General features: G+C 41.4%; 1 protein-coding gene across 1 annotated transcript; it reads left to right on the top strand.

Annotated features, from left to right (window-relative positions):
* Nucleotides 1-8848: 8848 nt before the first annotated feature.
* LOC121541098 (immediate early response gene 5-like protein) lies at nucleotides 8849-10084 on the top strand. Its single transcript, XM_041850081.1, has one exon. The coding sequence runs from the start codon at nucleotides 8993-8995 to the stop codon at nucleotides 9917-9919; it is 927 nt and encodes a 308-aa protein (XP_041706015.1). The 5' UTR covers nucleotides 8849-8992; the 3' UTR covers nucleotides 9920-10084.
* Nucleotides 10085-18459: the final 8375 nt, after the last annotated feature.

Genomic DNA, 18459 nt, shown 5'->3' with positions numbered 1-18459 from the left:
TTATTTCGGAATATGTCTACCGAGTATGTCCACATCCCTGTCAGACCATTTTATTGGTAAACTACACGGTAATGAAAAAATTATATTTTTTTGTTATCCAATACATAATATAGTACATTTATCATAATTTGGTTTTAATCCAGAGAGGTTAGAAAAAGTATCTAGATCCTCTCTGAGGCTGTGGAGGGATCCAAATTGTGGATTTTAAAACAATAGGAATCATCAATGTACAATGACACCTTTGTTTTTAAGCCCTGGATTTGTAGCCCCTTGATATTATTGTTGGATCTGATTTTAATAACCAACATTATGATGGCAATAAGAAATAGATATGCCGATAGTGGACAACCTTGTTTTACTCCTCTTGACAGTTTAAAACTTTCTGAGAAGTAGCCATTATTTACTATTTTACACATAGGGTTACTATATATAACTGTAACCCATTTTATAAGAGATTCTCCAAAATTGAAATATTCCAGGCATTTATATATAAAGTCCTGTCGTACTTTATCAAAGGCCTTTTCAATGTCAGCTATGAATACCAGGCCTGGTTTCCCAGATTTTTCAGTGTTCTATTGTTTCCAGTACTTGCCTTATATTATCTCCAATGTATCGTCCATGTAAAAAACCTGTCTGATTAGGATGAATAATATATATATTCTATGCGCTAAGCATTTTGCTAGAATTCATTGCATCACAACCCTGAAATGTAAGAGGCCTCCATTATTTTATGGACTGGATCTTTATATTTACCACTTGGATCCTGTTTCAGTAATAATAAAATCAGACTTTCTTGTTGAGTGTCTGATAATCTACCATTTATATAGGAGTGGTTAAAACATGCTAATAACGGTCCTCTGAGTATATCAAAAAAGGTTTGGTATCCCTCCACTGTTATGCCATCCAGCTCTGGAGTTTCCCCGGACTTAAAGGCTTTAATTGTATCAAGACGTTCCTCCTCTGTAATTTGGCCTTCACATGAGTCTTTCTGTACAGCTGTTAATTTTACATTATTAATGTAAAAAATACTTTGGTTAGTGGAGATGGAGTAGACTGAAACGAAAACATATGCTTAAAGTACTTTACTTCCTCTTTCAAAATATAGTTTGGTGAATCATGTGTGACTCTGTCATTTGTAACAAGTTTCAGTACATTATTTTTGGTAGCATTTCTATGTTGAAGATAAAAAAAGTAATTTGGTGCATTTCTCCCCATATTCCATCCCGTTCGCTTTATTTTATAATATATTACACTTGATCTTTCTTGAACAAGTTCCTCAATTTATTTTTGTTTTTCCTCTAACTTATTCTGAGCCTCTATGGTACAGTATTTATTGCTATCTATATGTACTGTTAGTCCTACCATTTCCTTTGTTAATATGGACTCTTTTGACCTAAATTGCTTTTGTTTTAGAGATGAGTACTGCATTGTCTCTAAAGGCACATTTAAAAGTGTCCCATAAAATAAGGGGATCTGCTGTACCTATGTTATGTCGGAAAAAGTAAGTTATAAATTATTCTGTCCAAGTAAAAACAGGGACATTACAGCCTTATTCTAAAATTTATTAATGTGTTTTTTTTGTCATCAATACCATCATAATGACAAAGCAAAAACAGGTTTTAATCAATTTTTGCTAATTTATATAAATAAAATAAAACGGAAATAAAACATTTACATAAGTATTCAGACCATTTACTCAGTACTTTGTTGAACCACCTTTGGCAGCGTAGGGATGGTGCCAGATTTCCTCCAGAAGTGACGCTTGGCATTCAGGCAAAATAGTTCAATCTTGGTTTCATCAGACCAGATAATCTGGTTTCTCATGGTCTGAGAGTCTAAAGGTGCCTTTTGGCAAACTCAAAGTGGACTGTCATGTGCCTTTTACTGAGGAGTGGCTTCCGTCTGGCCACTCTACCATAAAGGCCTGATTGGTGGAGTGCTGAAGAGATGGTTGTCCTTCTGGAAGGTTCTCCCATCTCCACAGAGGAACTCTAGAGCTCTGTCAGAGTGACCATCGGGTTCCTGGTCACATCCCTGACCAAGGCCCTTCTCCCCCGATTGCTCAGTTTGGCTGGGCGGCCAGCTCTAGGAAGAGTCTTGGTGGTTCCAAACTTCTTCCATTTAAGAATGATGGAGGCCACTGTGTTCTTGGGGACCTTCAATGCTGCAGAAATGTTTTGGTACCCTTCCCCAGATCTGTGCCTCGACACAATCCTGTCTCGGAGCTCTACGGACTCTGGTTTTTGCACTGACATGCGTTGTCAACAGTGGGACCTTATATAGACAGGTGTGTGCCTTTCCAAATCATGTCCAATCAATTGAAATTAATAATAATAATAATATGCCATTTAGCAGACGCTTTTATCCAAAGCGACTTACAGTCATGCGTGCATATATTTTTTGTGTATGGGTGGTCCCGGGGATCGAACCCACTACCTTGGCGTTACAAGCGTCGTGCTCTACCAGCTGAGCTACAGAGGACCACAGGTGGACTCCAATCAAGTTGTAGAAACATCTCAAGGATGATCAATGGAAACAGGATGCACCTGAGCTCAATTTCGAGTCTCATAGCAAAGGGTCTGAATACTTATGTAAATAAGATATTTCTGTTTTTTATTTCCAAAAATGTCTGAAAACCTGTTTTCGCTTTGTCATTATGGGGTATTGTGTGTAGACTGATGAGGAAAACATTGAATTTAATCAATTTTAGAAGAAGGCTGTAACGTAACAAAATGTGGAAAATGGGAAGGGGTCTGAATACTTTCCGAATGTACTGTATATTTCGCCCCCCTCAGCTCTGCATGCCCGGTCGGTATTCTGACATGTTTACTACAAGTTTAGATAGCTGGCTAGACTAACTGCCAATAGAGAAATTGTTAGCTGACACGGCTAATTGAGTTACTGTCAGTGACTGACATAACAAAAGAAAAACTGTTGATGCACAACCAAATTTCAAAATGACAGCTGGTGTATTCTACTATTCTTACCGTCAGTAGTAAGTTGAGACCCCGACTAAGTTCCCCCCCCCCAAAAAAAAGTGCTTAAGTCGCCAATGCCTGGAACTGGCCCTGCACACATTCTTGTTATGTCACACACTTTCTATCCCCACATAAACACACACTCTTTCTCTCTCTCTTTCCCCCAAAAACACACACTCTCGCACACACCATCTCAATGTGGTTGGTAGGCTTATCACCATTCCAGTTTGGTAGTCTTAGTTACACATGTGGTTATTGATTTCTTCCCTCCCTCCCCTCTCTCTCAATGCATAGCGAATAGAAGATAAAATAAGCTTCCCAGGCATTGTTAAGATGCAGTGGCGCTACACTCTCTGTCTGAGGAGAGCCGAGCAGGCAGCACATTTGAGGCAGCGCTGCAATAGCCGTGCTGCTGAAGATCTGCAATATCTGCATGATTCTCACATCACTCCCTTCCACACCACTTCCAAGCTGAGGTGGGGAGGGAGGGAGGGAGGGAGGGAGAGACTGCTTGCAGAATTCTGCTAGAGGTAGCTTGGTGAGGTGTGTGTGGGGGGAGGGGAGTGTGGGGGGGGTAGTGTGTGTGTGAGAGCGCGAGAGAGAGACAGAGCGCGAGAGAGAGACTGCATGCAGAATTCTGCTAAAATATCCTCTGTGTACAATATAAAACACCAAATAATGCATGCAGAGCAGAATTAGGCCAATACCCTCTAATTATCAAAATCCAGAAAAGAGCCGTTAAATTCTACAACCACCTAAAAGGAAGTGATTCCCAAACCTTCCATAACAAAGCCATAATCTACAGAGAGATTAACCTGGAGAAGAGTCACCTAAGCAAGCTGGTGCTAGGGCTCTGTTCACAAACATAAACAGAGCCCCAGGACAGCAACACAATTAGACCCAACCAAATCATGAGAAAACAAAAAGATAATTACTTGACACATTGGAAAGAATTAACAACAAAACAGAGCAAACTACAATGCTATTTGGCCCAAAACAGAGCGTACACAGTGGCAGAATACCTGACCACTGTGACTGACCCAAAATTAAAGAACGGTTTGACTATGTACAGACTCAGTGAACATAGCCTTGCTATTGAGAAAGGCCGCCATAGGCATACCTGGCTCTCAAGAGAAGACAGGCTATGTGCACACTGCCCACAAAATGAGGTGGAAACTGAGCTGCACTTCATAACCTCCTGCCAAATGTACGACCATATTAGAGACACATATTTCCCTCAGATTACACAGACCCACAAAGAATTGGGTGAAATACCACAGTGTGCAATCACAGCAGCAAGATGTGTGACCTGATGCCATAAGAAAAGGAAAACCAGTGAAGAACAAACACCATTGTAAATACAACCCATATTTATGTTTATTTATTTTCCCTTTTGTACTTTAACTATTTGCACATTGTTACAAAACTGTATATAGACATGATATGACATTTCAAATGTCTTTATTGTTTTGGAACTTTTGTGAGTGTTTACTTTTATTATTGTTTATTTCACTTTTTATTATCTATTTCACAAACATATGTTTCCCTTGCCAATAAAGCCCCTTAAATTGAACATTGAATTGAGAGAGCAAGAGTAGGGGTCTGACGTGTGAATCAGGTGGATAATTCTGAATTGATTTACAATATTGGGTAACACTATGTTACAGGTGTCACTGTTTTACATTGTAAGGTATGAAAGCCTTTAGACAGAAAAGTATCTCAGATTCCATTTGTAAACAAAACCATGGTAAGAGGGCACAATATACAGTTTAAGTCAAAAGTTTACATAGACTTAGGTTGGAGTCATTAAAACTCGTTTTTCAACCACTCCAGAATTTTCTTGTTAACAAACTATAGTTTTGGCAAGTCGGATAGGGCATCTACTTTGTGCATGACACAAGTAATTTTTCCAACAATTGTTTACAGACAGATTATTTCACTTATAATTCACTGTATAACAAATCCAGTGGGTCAGAAGTTTACATACACTAAGTTGACTGTGCCTTTAAACAGCTTGGAAAATTCCAGAAAATGATGTCATGACTTTAGAAGCTTTTGATAGGCTAATTGACATCATTTGAGTCAATTGGAGGTGTACCTGTGGATGTATTTCAAGGCCTACCTTCAAACTCAGTGCCTCTTTGCTTGACATCATGGGAAAATCAAAAGGAATCTGCCAAGACCTCAGAAAGAAAAGTGTAGACCTCCACAAGTCTCGTTCATTCTTGGGAGCAATTTCCAAACGCCTGAAGGTACCATGTTCATCTGTACAAACAATAGTACGCAAGTACAAACACCATGGGACCACGCAGCCGTCATACCGCTCAGGAAGGAGACGCGTTCTGTCTCCTAGAGATGAACGTACTTTGGTGCAAAAAGTGCAAATCAATCCCAGAACAACAGCAAATGACCTTGTGAAGATGCTGGAGGAAACAGGTACAAAAGTATCTATATCCACAGTAAAACAAGTCCTATATCGACATAACCTGAATGGCCGCTCAGCAAGGAAGAAGCCACTGCTCTAAAACCGCCATAAAAAAGAAAGATTACGGTTTGCAACTGCACATGGGGACAAAGATCGTACTTTTTGGAGAAATGTCCTCTGGTCTGATGAAACAAAAATAGAACTGTTTGGCCATAATGACCATCGTTATGTTTGGAGGAAAAAGGGGGTTGCTTGCAAGCTGAAGAATAACATCCCAACCGTGAAGCACAGGGGTGGGAGCATCATGCTGTGGGGGTGCTTTGCTGCAGGAGGGACTTAGATGGCATCATGAGGAAGGAAAAGTATGTGGATATGTGAAGCAACATCTCAAGATATCAATCAGGAAGTTAAAGCTTGGTCGCAAATGGGTCTTCCAAATGGACAATGACCCCAAGCATACTTCCAAAGTTGTGGCAAAATGGCTTAAGGACAACAAAGTCAAGGTATTGGAGTGGCCATCACAAAGCCCTGACCTCAATCCTATAGACATTTTGTGGGCAGAACTGAAAAAGCATGTGCGAGCAAGGAGGCCTACAAACCTGACTCAGTTACACCAGCTCTGTCAGGAGGAATGGGCCAAAATTCACCCAACTTATTGTGGGAAGCTTGTGAAAGGCTACCCGAAACGTTTGACCGAAGTTAAACAATTTAAAGTTAATGCTACCCAATACTAATTGAGTGTATGTAAACTTCTGACCCACCGAGAATGTGATGAAAGAAATAAAAGCTGAAATGTATCATTCTCTCTACTATTATTCTGACATTTCACATTCTTTAAATAAAGTGGTGATCCTAACTGACCTAAAACAGGGAATTTTTACTAGGATTAAATGTCAGGAATTGTGAAAAACTTAGATTAAATGTAGTTGGCTAAGGTGTATGTAAACTTCCGTCTTCAACTGTAGATTAATGACCGTTTTCATTGTCCAGGTGGGGAGATGTAGCCTACTGTAGCCCTTTTTAAATGCCCACTGTTCAAAATGAAAAATCATATTATTTTAAACATAACTATGTTTGCTATGAATGGGATGCAATAGATACAGTTGAAGTCAGAAGTTTACATACACCTTAGCCAAATACAATTTAACTCAGTTTTTCACAATTCCTGACATTTAATCCTAGTAAGAATTCCCTGTCTTAGGTCAGTTAGGATCACCACTTTATTTAAAGAATGTGAAATGTCAGAATAATAGTAGAGATAATTATTTATTTCAGCTTGATGCTGCCACCCCTGTGCTTCACGGTTGGGATGGTGTTCTTCAGCTTGCAAGCGACCCCCTTTTTCCTCCAAACATAACGATGGCCATTATGGCCAAACAGTTCTATTTATGTTTCATCAGACCAGAGGACATTTCTCCAAAAAGTATGATCTTTGTCCTCATGTGCAGTTCCAAACCATAGTCTGGCTTTTTTATGGCAGTTTTGGAGCAGTGGCTTCTTCCTTGCTGAGCGGCCATTCAGGTTATGTCGATATAGGACTCGTTTTACTGTGGATATAGATACTTTTGTACCTGTTTTCTCCAGCATCTTCACAAGGTCATTTGCTGTTGTTCTGGGATTGATTTGCACTTTTCGCACCAAAGTAGGTTCATCTCTAGGACACAGAACGCGTCACCTTCCTGAGCGGTATGACGACTGCGTGGTCTCATGGTATTTATACTTGCGTACTATTGTTTGTACAGATGAACGTGGTACGTTCAGGCATTTGGAAATTGCTCCCAAGGATGAACCAGACTTGTGGAGGTCTAAAAAAATTTTTCTTTCAGATTTCTTTCAGATTTTTCTGGATTTTGTTGTTGTTATTCTGTCTCTCACTGTTCAAATAAACCTACCATTACAATTATAGACTGATCATGTCTTTGTCAGTGGGCAAACGTACAAAATCAGCAGGGGATCAAATACTTTTTTCCCTCACTGTAGGTGAAAATGAGACTAGAGTGCTGCTTTAAATGTATGTAGTTCTGTCCTTGATCTGTTTTTGTCTATTATTGTTTTGTATTATGTTTTGTTTTGTATGGACCCCAGGAAGAGTAGTTGCTTTTTTTTACATTGCCCAGACATGCATATGTTGAGAAATGTGGATAATTAAGGTCACACCACATCCAAGGCTAATGTAAGGATAGTGTAAACCGAAAAGTTGCATATTTGATGTTGAAGAAAGGCGGAACATCACATATTTTGAAAATGTAAAGACAGCCAAAGACTCTGGGAAAAGATTATCACTCTATAGAATAGAACAGTATAGAATATTATAGTATAGAATAGAATACTTTATACTTGCCTCTAGAAATGTAACATTGCCAATTAAAGGCTGCAGTCTCTGGGCAGATTGAATAATTCTCACATTGACCACTGGAAATTGATTTCTACTCAACATATTGGAAGCTATTATGAGACCAATGTGTGATTAACATAACTTAATGGGTAGAATACAATAAGTAAATAATGACATGGCACAATGACAAAATTATATGTTATTTGTTTGTCTACTTATATTTTTACATTTTAGTCATTTAGCAGATGCTCTTATCCAGAGCGACTTACAGGAGCAATTAGGGTTAAGTGCCTTGCACAAGGGCACATCAACAGATTGTTCACCTAGTCGGCTCGTGGATTAGAGCCTGCGATCTTTCGGTTACTGGCACAACGCTCTTAACCACTAAGCTACCTGCCACCCCATTGGCAATGTAATTTCTTGTAAGTATAGCAAAATAGTTAAATAGCAGAATAGTTCATATTTTCCACTGTTTTCTGACTGTGGTGTACAGCCCTTATATTTCTTATGGGGCAGTTGGCTTTTAAAATGTATCCACATTTTATGCACAACTGATAAGTCTATGTATCAAAATGTAATCAGAATAGTTCAGAGATTGTTCAAGAATAATAATTAATCAATCACTCAAATGAGAAATTAATATCATAATGTGCATGGACAAATATTCAATATGTTCTTATTCTAAACACTAAAACTAATTTTTAAGTGCCCTAGACTTTATTTTTTGTTTGGTACAGAATTAAGATCAGAAACGAATTTGATGAAGATTAATATCCTCAATATTACAGACATTTTAAAGTCAGAAATAGTTTTTCCCATGTTGTAGGCTTGTCACAAAGACACGCATGTACTATTTGACCGGGCGCTTTAGCCCAGTGAGTCTCATGAGAGCATTCCAGTTTGGTAAAGTCAGTTTGGAATTTGAATAGCACGGAAGAACCGCCTCTGTCTGATTGGGCCTGATCATCTCATATGGGTGGAGTTTCCATGTCAATCAAAGGCAAACGCGGGTCCCTATTGGCGCAGGCCAAGGTGGGCAGACTCCTCGTCTCCTTCTCCAAATATATATACTCTATCAACGTGTGCCTAGCAAATGATTGCTTGCTCGCGTACAGAGGGAAGCGGACAGCCGTGTTCAATGTTTCACCACAGAGCTGATTTAGCCTTCGCCCCCAAACGAAATATCGTGACTTCCACTGAGAGAAAGTCGCTTTTCTGCGTCGGAGAGGAGCGGGAAACGACTATATCACCACCATGATCAACACGATGGAGTGTGCAGAGGATGCACAAAGTCTAATCTCCATTTCCTTACGGAAGATCCACAACTCCAGGACGCAGAGAGGAGGCATCAAGCTGCACAAAAATCTCCTGGTGTCCTATGTGTTGCGGAACGCCAGGCAGGTCTACATGAACGAGAAGTACGCGGAGATTTACAGGATGCAGCAGTACGAAGAGGTGATGACCGTCTGCAACGAGATCCAGGAGTTAAACCCACTGGATTTGGCCGAGGACTGTGAGGAGCAGAGTGGGGACTGCTGCGGCAACGGCGGGGTGAGCGAGCCGGCGAGTCTGTGCTGCGCGCTGCTGCCAGTGAGCCACCTAGCAGCAGTGCATTCAGCGCATATGCAAACCCCCTCCGCCTGCTCCGCGCCTCTCTCTCGCCAAAGCGACGAGGTCTGCAAGGAGACAGAGCCCTCGTTCTACCAGAGCTGTTGTGCCGAGGATTACCCTGTATCGAATTGCGACTTTTCCCCGGTGAACAACAATTTACACTGCAACAAAACGACGGTGCTCGATTTGGACACGCACGTAGTGACTACTGTGGAGAATGGGTACCTTCACCAGGACTGCTGCGCGTCTCTCCAACAGTGCTGCCAGGGCGCACCGTACCCAGCCAAGAAACGCAAGGTTGACTTTGAATATTATATATCTGATATTGAGGAGGTACCGGATTTTACGCCTTGTAAAATAGCGAAATTCGAGGACTGTTCCTACGCAAATTCGGAACACTTGGACACTTCGAACATTTCCAATCTGATCTCGATCTTCGGTTCGGGGTTTTCGGGGCTGGTGAGCAGACAGGCGGACTTTGAGCAAGCCTTAGCCTTGAACGGACAGTTCTGTAGCAAACAAGCCCAAGCGAGTCTCGGGGCATGGACTAGAGCTATAGTTGCTTTTTGACTCCATGGTAAACTAGAATAAAACACTTTATGAAATTGTACAAAGTCTAAATCAAATCGGCTTTATTTTTTTGCAAGAAAGGGTATTTCGTCCCCTGTAGCTCAGTTGGTAGAGCATGGCGCTTGCAACGCCAGTGTTGTGGGTTCGTTTCCCACGGGGGGCCAGTATGAAAATGTATGCACTCACTAACTGTAAGTCGCTCTGGATAAGAGCGTCTGCTAAATGACTAAAATGTAAACATTGAACCGTTTGTTTGACGACTTTCGTTTTCACAGGGAGGGAGGGAGAGAAAGGTTGTTGCCCATGCGATGTGCAAGCTTTAATTTTAATCTGAAAATGTCTACATAACGAATTTTACATAATAGTTGTGAATTGTATCTAACGAAGTTGATTTCGTTGCCTTAAACCCAACGCATACTACTGGTAGCTATTGTTGCAAACATTGAAAGTGGTTGAATGTCTCGCTCTCGGATTATGTTGATGATCTCTCCAGAACAGTTTTGAACACAATGTTTCGTTTTAAGACCCTACACAAGGAGTGTGACTGAATAGCAACCATATAATGTAGCCTCAGCTCTAACCTAACTGGAAAAGTGTGCCCAACATGCTTTGCAACATGCTTTTGTTGTGCGTCGTGGTTTCATACGGTAAATAACTAACAGAAAGCTGTAACAGGCTACTACACAAGCATTGTTTTGTTGTACTTGGTTATCATGTATCTCTCGGTTGATATTCAAACCTTGGGTTATTCTAAGCACATCAGTAGTACATCAGTAGTAGGCTATGTTACGTGGGAACTAGATGGTACATTCTGAACACATATAAATTGACAGGTGAAGGCGCAATGGTTCAGACTTAAATTTCCCTCTCAAACTCGTGGGTGCATTAACTCTGAACCAGCTTGCGGTGTCTCCATTGATGTGCTAGTTGTACCCAACTTCCCACCTCACCTCTGATCAAAACCATTCATTAGGCTACTCCAACTCCCAGAGTGCATGTGTAATGTAATAAATCCAGGTATTTTTTTAGTTTGGTCTGTTGAGCGCCCCCCCCTCCCTCCCACTGAACATATAACAAAAAGTTATTGATCAAGCCTTCATAGTAAATCATGATGCCAACATGGCTTGGTTTTGTGAGTTTTTTAAATGTATTTTCTAAAATCTTATGACCTTTTGTTCTAAAAAGGCAATTTCATGATTTAGCCATACATCCACACATTATAAGCACTATGTGTACTGAAATAAAGATGTGTTTCCAGACGTCCTCTTCATATTTTGTTGGTATTCTTGTATTTTTGTGCATATTAAATTGTATATCACCGGGTAAAACTGTTTAAGAAAATATTTGTTAAATTTATAAACTTAATAAAAAATTGAAAACAAATCAATACTCCTTGATTTATTGTTTGAATGGCACATGCTGGTCAAATGTTCTTTCCCTGAAACTAGAGTCAAGTCATAATCGCATGAAGTTTGAGGGATTCTGTGTCATTCTGTCAGCTACTGCAATGAGGTAGGCATATTTGGGAACCAGTGTTACAAAAGAAGAATGGGTCCTTCATTCACTGATATGTTGCATAGGCCTACACCACATTATCCCCTCACATCATTGTAGGTAACTTAGTTGTGTAGCTGTATCAATGGTCATTTTAAGACTTCCTCTAGACCAGGAATACCTGGTTATCAACACAAAGATATCCATGAATTATATGTATTTTGGGATACTACATTTCATTCCAAGAACCTCATAGCATAGCCAATCTGAAGACACTTCTGGTTCACTAGACATTTTTGGACTATTATTTACAGCATTATTGTTATTGATAAATGGGGCATCCATGTTTAAATGTAAGAAAAAAGTAGCCTGATGTGAGTTGTTACAACTTGGTTGTTACAACCATGTGGAGTGCAACGCTGTAAGAACAATGGAGGATATTTGATATATAATAGTGTTTTTAAAACTGGTCTAGTTGAGAAAAGCCAGTGGCTAATTTTTTGTCCAAACTCACATAGGACTGTCTGTGCTTGGTTAGTTAGTGCACGCTCTGGCCGACTGAGACTCTGCTGTGCGCGTGCGCCTTTTTTGTCCGGCATTTTCCCCCAAACTTGCAGTCGTGTTATCTCTGCTATATGCCACTTGGTGGTGTTCTTCGAAATCAATGAATGACGGTATTAGAAAGCCTTTGTAGCGGCACCTCGGGCTGATCTGGGCTTCGCTGCCGCTGCTCCCCCTCCCCCGGTCATCCACTCCGCTTCCCATCCCTCCTGTCTCCCTCGTTTTTATTCCAACCCGAAACCTCTCGACTCCTCTCAATTTGAGATACCGCAGTACGTCCAACACGTCAAAGCAGCTATAGGTTTAGTCTAACGTACTCTTTCAAGTCTCGATTGCCGGAACTCTTTTCCATTAGCCTTTGTGCATATTAATTTGGTATAGGTAGGTCGTAAATAGAAAGTTTAACTAACTATGCGGGGTCGGTTTTCTTAGATTATACTATTTTTTAGCATGATTTGACGATACTACGACAAATAATGGAACATCTACTATGCGTTGTATAACCTATAGATTACAGTTAATTTAGACATTTTAGACGAACGGTTAATGGACATCTGATTGTGCTTTGTTATTCTCTCGAATTCGATTATTATTTGGAGCATTAGGTCGCAATACACCGCTTTCATCTCAAGAAAGCGATCTGTAAAATAATTTTATATAATAAACCTTTAAAATGAAAGCGTTCTTCTCCCACAGATACAAATATTGTGGATTAGGGTTCGTTTAGTGGTGTAGAGCGAGCTCCTCCGCGTGGATTCCAAAGGAATAGCATCTATCTCAGCAATAATTTTACAGATTGGTGCAGTCAGAAAATGTTGTTTCACGTTACAATGACACAACTGGCCCTATTACAATGTATTTGTTTATTTGGATCCTCATTAGTCCAGCTGATAGGTGAAATATATATTTTAAAATTTTATAATACAAGTATCAAACTTGGTACACTAATACTAGATACCTTAAGGAACATTTTAAAGATTGGAGGCAGTCTGTGCAGCCTGTCAGTCAACCAGGGCGGCCATTTAAATAAAATGGCTGCCATCCGGATTCCCTTCTAGAAGAAAATAGGGTAAAATCATTCCAAACAATATCAAAATGACTTTGTAATGTTATCTACCCACTGAATAAACCCCACAGATAATATAGACAATAATTCTAATCATAAAGTACTCTTAAGACCTTAATAGGGGTCATGTTGAGGTCATTTTGACCATATTCCAGGAGCTATGTGACCACATTGTGGAATTTGTGATAGAGCCACCAAATTTCACACACAGCTAGAGCATGTCTAAATAAGTATTTTTGGCTATAGTGCCATCACAAATTTAGTCCATTACCCCACTGGCTGTAATTTGTATGCAGAGGTAGTGGCTCACGAACAGGTAACTGAAGGTTCGTCTAGTTAACTTTGTAAAACATTTTTTTATGAACATACATTTGTGCCAGGTGAACAATGAGACACAACAATAAGATAAGGCAGCTAGCTGGTAGATACACAAATGAAACATTTACGATTTATGTTACAATGACTAGATAGAGTGAACAGCTGTGCTGGGATGAAGTCAGGGTAAACAAATACAGTGGGGAAAAAAAGTATTTAGTCAGCCACCAATTGTGCAAGTTCTCCCACTTAAAAAGATGAGAGAGGCCTGTAATTTTCATCATAGGTACACGTCAACTATGACAGACAAATTGAGGAAAAAAAATCCAGAAAATCACATTGTAGGATTTTTTATGAATTTATTTACAAATTATGGTGGAAAATAAGTATTTGGTCACCTACAAACAAGCAAGATTTCTGGCTCTCACAGACCTGTAACTTCTTCTTTAAGAGGCTCCTCTGTCCTCCACTCGTTACCTGTATTAATGGCACCTGTTTGAACTTGTTATCAGTATAAAAGACACCTGTCCACAACCTCAAACAGTCACACTCCAAACTCCACTATGGCCAAGACCAAAGAGCTGTCAAAGGACACCAGAAACAAAATTGGAGACCTGCACCAGGCTGGGAAGACTGAATCTGCAATAGGTAAGCAGCTTGGTTTGAAGAAATCAACTGTGGGAGCAATTATTAGGAAATGGAAGACATACAAGACCACTGATAATCTCCCTCGATCTGGGGCTCCAAGCAAGATCTCACCCCGTGTGGTCAAAATGATCACAAGAACTGTGAGCAAAAATCCCAGAACCACACGGGGGGACCTAGTGAATGACCTGCAGAGAGCTGGGACCAAAGTAACAAAGCCTACCATCAGTAACACACTACGCCGCCAGGGACTCAAATCCTGCAGTGCCAGATGTGTCCCCCTGCTTAAGCCAGTATATGTCCAGGCCCGTCTGAAGTTTGCTAGAGTGCATTTGGATGATCCAGAAGAGGATTGGGAGAATGCCATATGGTCAGATGAAACCAAAATAGAACTTTTTTTGGTAAAAACTCAACTCGTCGTGTTTGGAGGACAAAGAATGCTGAGTTGCATCCAAAGAACACCATACCTACTGTGAAGCATGGGGGTGGAAACATCATGCTTTGGGGCTGTTTTTCTGCAGAGGGGCCAGGACGACTGATCTGTGTAAAGGAAAGAATGAATGGGGCCATGTATCGTGAGATTTTGAGTGAAAACCTCCTTCCATCAGCAAGGGCATTGAAGATGAAACGTGGCTGGGTCTTTCAGCATGACAATGATCCCAAACACACCGCCCGGGCAACGAAGGAGTGGCTTCGTAAGAAGCATTTCAAGGTCCTGGAGTGGCCTAGCCAGTCTCCAGATCTCAACCCCATAGGAAATCTTTGGAGGGAGTTGAAAGTCCGTGTTCCCCAGCGACAGCCCCAAAACATCACTGCTCTAGAGGAGATCTGCATGGAGGAATGGGCCAAAATACCAGCAACAGTGTTTGAAAACCTTGTGAAGACTTACAGAAAACGTTTGACCTGTGTCATTGCCAACAAAGGGTATATAACAAAGTATTGATAAACTTTTGTTATTGACCAAATACTTATTTTCCACCATAATTTGCATATAAATTCATTAAAAATCCTACAATGTGAATTTCTGGATATTTTTTTCTCATTTTGTCTGTCATAGTTGACGTGTACCTATGATGAAAATTACAGGCCTCTCTCATCTTTTTAAGTGGGAGAACTTGCACAATTGGTGGCTGACTAAATACTTTTTTTCCCCCACTGTATTTGGCTCTTGGCAGGTCACGTGATCAGACCAGCAGATCCCATGGTCATGCCAGCTGTGTGAACTTAACGCTACCCTGACAGAAGGCAGCTTTACCCGAGCTCATGGTCTAAAACCACTCCACCCTCCCCATCCTTATTGGTGTCGCCGGCGTTGATGATCACAGCACAGCAGTTGCTCCATGCATTTGAATAGGTAGGGGCTGGGGTGAATATAGGGTGATGCCGACCGCTCTCCTCAGCCTCCTTGCTTAATAAGTCAGCAGCAAACCGCACAGATTTCAGGGGCCATTTTTCTGAGTGTGCACAACCGGACAGTGACGAGGCAGAAATTGAGAACGGAAATGCGTGGAGAATTCAGATCAACTGCAGAGGGAGAGAGAGAGAGAGAGTGAATGAATGTTTACATTTAACTATGAAATTAGGAACGCCTGGCTGGATCTATCTGTAGGCCTATATATCCTTGGTGTAGCCTGGCTTTCCACAGTATCAAAATCAAATCAAATCAAATTGTATTTGTCACATGTGCCGAATACAACAGGGGTAGACCTTACCGTGAAATGCTTACTTACAAGCCCTTAACCATCAATGCAGTTCAAGAAATAGAGTTAAGAAAATATTTACTAAATAAACTAAAGTAAAAAATAAAACAAAAAGAAACACAATAAAAGAACATAACAATAACAAGGCTATATACAGGGGGTACCGGTACCGAGTCAATGTGCGGGGTACAGGTTAGTCGAGGTAATTTCTATATGTAGGTAGGGGGTAAAGTGACTATGCATAGATAATAAACAGTGAGTAGCAGCAGTGTAAAAACTAAGGGGTGGGGGGGAGTTTCAATGTAAATAGTCCGGGTGGCCATTTGATTAATTGTTCAGCAGTCTTATGGCTTGGGGATAGAAGCTGTTAAGGAGCCTTTTGGAACTAGACTTGGTGCACTGGTACCGCTTGCCGTGCGGTAGCAGAGAGAACAGTGTATGACTTGGGTGACTGGAGTCTTTGACCATTTTTTGGGCCTTCCTCTGACACTGCCTAGTATATAGGTCCTGGATGGCAGGAAGCTTGGCCCTAGTGATGTACTGGGCTGTACGCACTACTCTCTGTAGCACCTTACGGTCGAATGCCGAGCAGTTGCCATACCAAGCGGTGATGCAACCGGTCAGGATGCTCTCGATGGTGCAGCTGTATAACTTTTTGAGGATCTGGGGACCCATGCCAAATCTTTTCAGTCTCCTGAGGGGGAAAAGGCATTGTCGTGCCCTCTTCATGACTTTCTTGGTGTGTTTGGACCATTATAGTTTATTGGTGATGTGGACACCAAGATGCTTGAAACTCTCGACCCGCTTCGCTACAGCCCAGTCGATGAGAATGGGGGTGTGTTCGGCCCTCCTTTTCCTGTAGTCCACGATAATCTCCTTTGTCTTGCTCACATTGAGGGAGAGGTTGTTCTCCTGGCACCACACTGCCAGGTTACTGACCTCCTCCCTATAGGCTGTCTCATCGTTGTCGGTGATCAGGCCTACCACCGTTGTGTCGTCAGCAAACTTAATGATGGTGTTGGAGTCGTGCTTGGCCACGCAGTCGTGGGTGAACAGGGAGTACAGGAAGGGACTAAGCACGCACCCCTGAGGGACCCCCGTGTTGAGGATCAGCGTGGCAGATGTGTTGTTGCCTACCTTTACCACCTGGGGGCGGCACTTCAGGAAGTCCAGGATACAGTTGCAGAGGGAGGTGTTTAGTCCCAGGGTCCTTAGTGATGAGCTTTGAGAGCACAATGGTGTTGAACGCTGAGCTGTAGTCAATGAACAGCATTCTCACATACAGTGGGGGAAAAAAGTATTTAGTCAGCCACCAATTGTGCAAGTTCTCCCACTTAAAAAGATGAGAGAGGCCTGTAATTTTCATCATAGGTACACGTCAACTATGACAGACAAATTGAGAAAAACAATTCCAGAAAATCACATTGTAGGATTTTTAATGAATTTATTTGCAAATTATGGTGGAAAATAAGTATTTGGTCACCTACAAACAAGCAAGATTTCTGGCTCTCACAGACCTGTAACTTCTTCTTTAAGAGGCTCCTCTGTCCTCCACTCGTTACCTGTATTAATGACACCTGTTTGAACTTGTTATCAGTATAAAAGACACCTGTCCACAACCTCAAACAGTCACACTCCAAACTCCACTATGGCCAAGACCAAAGAGCTGTCAATGGACACCAGAAACAAAATTGGAGACCTTCACCAGGCTGGGAAGACTGAATCTGCAATAGGTAAGCAGCTTGGTTTGAAGAAATCAACTGTGGGAGCAATTATTAGGAAATGGAAGACATACAAGACCACTGATAATCTCCCTCGATCTGGGGCTCCACGCAAGATCTCACCCCGTGGGGTCAAAATGATCACAAGAACGGTGAGCAAAAATCCCAGAACCACACGGGGGGACCTAGTGAATGACCCGCAGAGAGCTGGGACCAAAGTAACAAAGCCTACCATCAGTAACACACTACGCCGCCAGGGACTCAAATCCTGCAGTGCAAGACGTGTCCCCCTGCTTAAGCCAGTACATGTCCAGGCCCGTCTGAAGTTTGCTAGAGTGCATTTGGATGATCCAGAAGAGGATTGGGAGAATGTCATATGGTCAGATGAAACCAAAATATAACTTTTTGGTAAAAACTCAACTCGTCGTGTTTGGAGGACAAAGAATGCTGAGTTGCATCCAAAGAACACCATACCTACTGTGAAGCATGGGGGTGGAAACATCATGCTTTGGGGCTGTTTTTCTGCAAAGGGACCAGGACGACTGATCCGTGTAAAGGAAAGAATGAATGGGGCCATGTATCGTGAGATTTTGAGTGAAAACCTCCTTCCATCAGCAAGGGCATTGAAGATGAAACGTGGCTTGGTCTTTCAGCATGACAATGATCCCAAACACACCACCCGGGCAACGAAGGAGTGGCTTCGTAAGAAGCATTTCAAGGTCCTGGAGTGGCCTAGCCAGTCTCCAGATCTCAACCCCATAGAAAATCTTTGGAGGGAGTTGAAAGTCTGTGTTGCCCAGCGACAGCACCAAAACATCACCGCTCTAGAGGAGATCTGCATGGAGGAATGGGCCAAAATACCAGCAACAGTGTGTGAAAACCATGTGAAGACTTACAGAAAACGTTTGACCTGTGTCATTGCCAACAAAGGGTATATAACAAAGTATTGAGAAACTTTTGTTATTGACCAAATACTTATTTTCCACCATAATTTGCAAATAAATTCATAAAAAATCCTACAATGTGATTTTCTGGATT

The sequence above is a fragment of the Coregonus clupeaformis genome, chromosome 27 (assembly GCF_020615455.1).
Source record: "Coregonus clupeaformis isolate EN_2021a chromosome 27, ASM2061545v1, whole genome shotgun sequence".
In the NCBI taxonomy this organism is placed as follows: Eukaryota; Metazoa; Chordata; class Actinopteri; order Salmoniformes; family Salmonidae; genus Coregonus; species Coregonus clupeaformis.
Note: the sequence above shows the minus strand (reverse complement) of the source record. Positions and strands in the feature narration are given on the sequence as shown.

What these genes read in the sequence shown, in the direction of transcription:
- LOC121541098 (XM_041850081.1), top strand. Translation starts at nt 8,993, where the DNA reads ATGATCAACACGATGGAGTGTGCAGAGGATGCACAAAGTCTAATCTCC.